The sequence below is a fragment of the Macaca mulatta genome, chromosome 12, assembly GCF_049350105.2.
Source record: "Macaca mulatta isolate MMU2019108-1 chromosome 12, T2T-MMU8v2.0, whole genome shotgun sequence".
Taxonomy (NCBI): Eukaryota; Metazoa; Chordata; class Mammalia; order Primates; family Cercopithecidae; genus Macaca; species Macaca mulatta.
In genome coordinates this window covers 138,748,288-138,754,287 of record NC_133417.1, presented here as the reverse complement: position 1 = coordinate 138,754,287, position 6,000 = coordinate 138,748,288, and the positions used below count along the sequence as shown (strand labels likewise).

At 55.0% G+C, this 6,000-nt stretch overlaps 1 protein-coding gene across 28 annotated transcripts in view; it reads right to left on the bottom strand.

The window, feature by feature from the left end:
* Nucleotides 1-421: 421 nt before the first annotated feature.
* Nucleotides 422-6,000, bottom strand: part of DGKD (diacylglycerol kinase delta) — a 207,538-nt gene continuing 201,959 nt past the window's right edge. For 25 of the 28 annotated variants that reach the window (XR_013402237.1, XM_077957925.1, XM_077957930.1 and 22 more), the window contains 3 exons: nt 5,204-5,321; nt 3,889-4,019; nt 422-3,074 (listed from right to left, as the gene is read on the bottom strand). Coding sequence is in view for 26 of the 28 variants with exons in the window: in XM_077957925.1 (XP_077814051.1) it covers nt 2,985-3,074; nt 3,889-4,019; nt 5,204-5,321 (339 nt within the window). In the remaining 2 variants the exon portion in view is untranslated. The remainder of the gene's footprint in view (nt 3,075-3,888; nt 4,020-5,203; nt 5,322-6,000) is intronic. The other 3 variants (XR_013402238.1, XM_077957924.1, XM_077957928.1) reach the window with 1 other exon arrangement.

Sequence of the window (6,000 nt, the reverse complement as noted above, 5' to 3'; positions counted from 1 at the left end):
GGAAAACAATTCAAGTGGCCTTGATCTTAGACAGTTCCCTTGGAATAAAAGTACCAAGACTAAGCAGAGAAGTCCGAGAGCTTCAGGTTTGCAGTTCTATGGAAAAGATTTAAGAGGGTTAAAATATTCATTAAAATGGCTCAGTCTCCCGGGCCAAGGCTGTGTGATCACACCTGAGAGTCTCAGCACTGCCTAGTACCCCCTCTCTCCTTGCTGAATTTTTAGTCCAACAGATCACAGAACCCACACCCTAAAAAATACAACGGCATTCTAATGGCATTCTGTTTTGCCTTTTAGCCACCAACAACTCAACCTATTTTCAGAGCAGGTGAAATACAATTCTGAATCCAGTTTGGAAAGATTCTGGCAACCAACACTTTATGTCAAAGCACAAGGAATGATGACAAGGCCTCTGGCGATGGAAGATCAAAAACAGGCTTGTTTTATTTATACACAGACCAACTTATGTACAGCACTCAGGTATGGACTATGTACATAACAATACAAGAGGCATTTGTTTCCACGGTGGTCACTATATAAATTAAGATTATAAATACGAGGGGGGAAGCCCCACCTGAGGGCACAGAACCTTTTCTCCAAGACTCTTCAGGGATCCTTCCTGCCTGTCTCTGCACAGCAGACCGTGAGGCCTGTCTGGCAACACCACAAGGCGACCTGGGCCGGGGCAGCAGAGCAGCCCCCGGACAGCAGCGACACCCCAGTGCAGGACACCAGCCCAGCACCAAAGGGCAGTTTCCTAAACATGCGTGTTCATTCCTTCCTCACTTCTAACTTGTTAGAATTAGAAAAAATGGTTTTTATGTAAACAGTGTTGTTATAATCACTGACAACATATTAATTTTAAACACTTTTGATCCAAACCCAACTCCTTGCCAGGAGTAGGACACTGAGGACTTGGGATGGCCCTGATGTCCTTGAAGCCACGGTCGGCTGTTTATCCTCATGTCCCCTCCTCACCCGAGTTCCAGCTTGCCTGGGGCTTGTTCTGGGACCCTAAGAGCCCCAGGATGCCCACACTGCCAGGTCAGCAGGGCCAGTGGTCATGCAGGGACTGCAGGACAGGCTCCCATCATCTCCTGTGTTAGCCCGTTCCACCTGGGAAACCAAGCGACTGCCATGGCTGGCTTATTTCTCCCTCTGCCGACCCCATCTAAAATGTTCTGGGGAAAACAATCACGGGTGGAAAAGGTGACACACAACCACCTTCCACCCACGTCACCTCCAGGGAGGCAGCTAAGTCCACCAACAGAGCACGGGAGAGTCTTTCATCCAAAACCCCCACACGCCGCATGGAGGGACAGGAGGCTGCACTGGGGAAACCCAAGGCCCTGGCTCAGCCTCCTCACTCCAAGGGCCTTGGCCCAGAAGGACCATGAAAGCGGAGCACCCCAAGGCACGTGGAGGGGCCCATCTAGGCGCACTGCAGAGGAGACAGAGGGGCTGTGAGAGATGGGCCAGCGCTGTTCACTGCCACCTGCTCAGGACTGAGGGCTGCCGCAGAGCCAGCCCCGTCTATGCCCTCCCCCACAGGTGCAGCCCAGCTTCTGCATGTCAGATGGCGTGACGCTGACTAAAGGAGTGGGGCGGCGCCGGCAGACACTCCCAACACTGTCCTTCTCTTTGGGGCATGGAGCTACAGCCAGGCAGCCAGGCCAGAGCCATTTCCTCCTCACACCAGGGCAGGGGTTACAGAAACCTCTTCTCAAGATATTTACGAGCCCCTGCGAGCCATAACTATCAAGGGGAAAAAAGGGCAAAGTCAGTGCCCTGGAGGACCAGGTGCGTCCTCCACCTGGAGACTGCCCCTGCGGGGCACAGCCCTCTCCCCAGGTGAGCTCCCTGCCCTCTGGCACCATCATCTGCTAGTTCAGAGCCACGACAGAGGCAGGGCAGGAGCAGTGCGGACCATCAAATCAGAGTCCCCGCCAGCACCTCCAGCGACATCAGGCCCGGTAGCAGGAGACAAGAAGCCACCGCAGGGGTAGAGATACTTAGGAGAGCCTCTGGCCTCCAGGCCACCAGATGGCGTGAAGAGGTCAAACCACACCTGCCCACCAGGGCCATGCTCCCAGGGAACCACAGAATGGACAGAGAGTTTCCCAGAGCCAGGAAGCGTTTCCCACACAGAAACACTGAACTCATGTAGACACACATCCTCTGTCTGTGGGGATGCAGCTGGCAAGCTGTCTCACTCACAGCCCCAAGCTGAACTTGAGGCCTACAGCATCTGGAGACAGAAGGGCAGGCGTCCCCAGGCCACAGTGGGGGAGGGGGAGAGGGGAGAGGGAGGAGGGAGGAACGCAGGCCCTGCGACACCCAGTGAGGGGCTCCCCGCCTAGGAAACAGCACTCGCTGCCTTGGCTCACGCAGGAGAAATTTTTCTTTTCACATCAAATTACAATCAACAGGACTGGAAACATCCGTGCTACTTTCAAACCAGGAAAGAGCATCATTTTTGTTCAACAACAAAAGCTGCATCAACAAACGGGCTCCTGCAGGCTGCTGGGCCGCAGCCACGTTTCCGAGAACCAGACGGGGGCCAGGAGGCGGAGCCACACAGTGTGGCCACAGAAGGACACAGGGAGAGGAGCCCCTGGGACAATCCAAGCACGTGGCCAGGCAAGGGGTGCCCAGGAGGCCAAACGCTGCTAGATTCCCCGGCCCACAACACAGGCGGGGAAGAACTGAGTGGCCGCAACACATGTGCTCCAGGTGACTCTGAGCTGGAGAAGGTGTTGTTTCAAAGGTAGCTGTGTTGTTATGTTCGAGACCCCAGAGCTCTGGTGGACGGTGTCACGGAGGCTTTCTGTAGCTGACAGAGGAAGTAGCACCATGAGAAGGGGGTGGGCTGCAGCGTCCGCCCAGGGCCTCAGTGGCAGGAGGCGCAGAGCCCACAGGCTGAGAGGGCGGAGGCTAGGCCTCAGCGGCGGGGATGTGGAGGCCGCAGGCTGAGAGGGCAGAGGCTAGGCCTCGGCGGCGGGAGCGCTGCGGCTCAGTTCCTTGATGCCACACAGGATCCTCTTCATGTGGCCCACCTTGGTCACGCCCAGGTCCTGCAACAGAGGGGACACCACCATGGATGCTGGGGAGACAGCTGGAGCCAGAGGGCTCCACGGCAGGCCTGCCACAGTAGCCCTTTCCACTCGGCTTGTGAACACAAATGAGAGTGAAAATGACAAAAACGGTAAAACAGGATGGAAACGGCTTAAAAATAACCACCATACAGATGCCTGGCCCATCATCCTGCATTCTAGTCACTGCCATCAGCAAGGACAAATCCAAGACAAAGACAAAACACAGGCCTGAAAGCAAGTGGATGACAAGTGACCTCACGAGAGCTGCTGTCCAGGACACCCACAGTGGCAATCTGCCCTCTCGGGACTCGGCCAGTGACTCAACACCCAGGGGCGGCCCCTTGAGGCCAACCTGGGCAGGGGCATGGCGCTGCAAGATGTGGCGTGATGCCTGGCATAGACGAGGCCTGGCACCCAACCACCACCTCCCAATGCTCCCTGCAGACGAGTGGCGGCACCCGCCCAGGAGCAGCATGGGGACAGTCGCGTGTGACTGCTTCAGGGGGCTGTGTCCCCTCATTGGGTTTTTAACACGAAGACAGTCCTTGTCTGATTAGGCTAAGATAACCAAGGCTCTGACCCCATTATGTCTGCTCCTGGCTTCCTCTGGCTGTGGTGGGTGGAGCCATCACTGCCTAGGGTGAGGGCCACAGTTGCCCCCACCTGAGGTATACACAAAGGCCTGAGAAGAATCATGATGCTGAGATGTGACCAGGTCGGGGGAGAGGATGGAAGAGAAGGCAACCACGTGCAAGCCCAAGTGCAGGTTCCAGGGAGACACCTATGGAAGTACCTTGAGGTCCCTCCGCTCCAGGTGCAGGAGCTCAGAGCCCCGGATGTCGTGCCGCATGAAGATGTCCTTATACTCACAGAGACTGAGGTGCTCCAGCCAGGCAGCAACCTCCTCTGTCCCCCAGAGGTGAACTGTCGGAGATGGAAAAGCACGAGTGCAGTGAGTGCCCAGAGCCCAGTGCGAGGTAGGCAGCGGCCGGCACCCAGCACCCGAGAGCCCAGTGCCAGGACAGGAGACGCCCCAACAGCCAGCACCCAAGACAGCCCAGCAGCCACTACCTGAGATAGCCCAGCAGCCAGCACCCGAGATAGCCCAGCAGCCAGCACCTGAGCCATCTCTGGCAGCCGGCACCCATCACCCAGCCAACAGCACCACCCACCAGCAGTGCAGAAACAGAGAGCCACCAACTCAGGGGGCAACGGCTGCAGCAGAGCTGGCATCTGTTCCTGCCAGGTGGGCCACCAGCCTCTGGTCATTTCCCCGTGTCCCAGGAGGGATTTACCACCACCAAATATGAGGGAAATGTCCCCATGATTGTGGCCAAAGCCAGCTTTTCCTCCAGCTTCTAGAAGGGTTAAATTTCACTTCTGGACCATAGCAGGAAGGGAGACAAGCAGAGATTCCAATTTCACGTAGTCGGGGCCACCATCATTAACAGAAACCCAATTTCTGGACAAACATGCAAAGAAGAAAAACCCACAGGAGCTGCCCTGCCTGGCGGCAAACACCAGTCCCAATATCCAGGCTTGGAGGCCTCTCCAGCCCTTGACAGCACTGGATATGGCCTGGGTACTCAGGGCTGATCCTTCAGACAGAGAGTTTAGCTCCAATTTACTGACCCAAAGGAACAATGTCCTTTAGGACCATATTCGATTGATTTCATCACCCACAATCTCTGGTGGCCTGGGGTTCCCAGCACAGGAACCTTGACCAATGCATCGATTTATCAGGAGCCAGCAGCCCAGGAGGGAGCAAGTGGAGCATGCCCCAGCGCGGCCTGAGTTCAGAGCTTTGTGTCTCCAAGTTTGTCTTGTCACCACTGCTGTCTTCCTCCCCACCTCGAATCTCCCAAGTCAGGGCAGGCAGAAAGCCAGAGAGCACGTTAGGACCGGGTCTGACAACGGTCAGAGGGGAAGCAGGCGGGGTGGAGGGCTGCAGCTACGAACAGACTAGTGTGGCCATGGGACCAGGGGTTACAACACGGGGACCAAGAGGGAGGAGCCGCAAGGCCAAGGGAGAAAGCAGAGGCCAGGAGAACGGGGCCGAGCCAGCAGGCAGGGACGGCCAGAAACACACACGGGAGAGAAGCAGGTACCCGGGGCTGCCAGGCTACTGTGAACTTCTTTGTTCTTGTTGTTTTTCTCCTTTTTAAACTTGGTCACGAGGCGGAATTTACCACTGCGACTGCGCTTGGCAAGATCCAGCATCACGCTCTGTTGGGGAGAGTGAGAAATACTGAGAATCAGGCTGCAACTGGTCACGGCCTCATGCCCATCTCCACCAGAGAGGCTGGGAGGGCAGGCAGGGCTGAGACGAGCGGGAGCTGGGAAAGACCTCTTGTTCCTGAAACGGCTTCTCTCCCTCATTGATGCTTGTATTTACTGTTGATTTCAGTGACTGTTAAAGTGGCTTCAAAGTGATCACAGTGTCTATTTTTATCATAGTCTACTGTCTTCACTTTACATGTGCATTTCTCATGAGATTTAAAAACTTTTTGAAAATATCATAAATATCAGTATCTACACGAAAATTATTAAAATAACCTCTTTAGCCCATCTTCTAGTGCTGGATTGCTGGGCTTTGATTGTTAGTATTACGAGTATCTGTCTAACGAAAGCTCTTCCTGCACTTCACATTCTTTCCTTGCGATCCACTCCCTGAGGCACAAAAGTGGAGGAAGGGTGAGCAGCAGAGCCACATAGGAGCTCGGCCTCTGCTCTTGACAGCTATCAGCAGCAGCGGCCTCTCCACAGAGCACTCCCAGGGACGCAGGGAGGTAACACTGCCTCACTCTGCGATGCGCTCTTTGTAAGAGACACTCCAAATAAAGCTTGAAAGTAAAACTATGAAAAAAACATAGCAAGCAAGTAGACTTGAAGATAAAAAGAATTA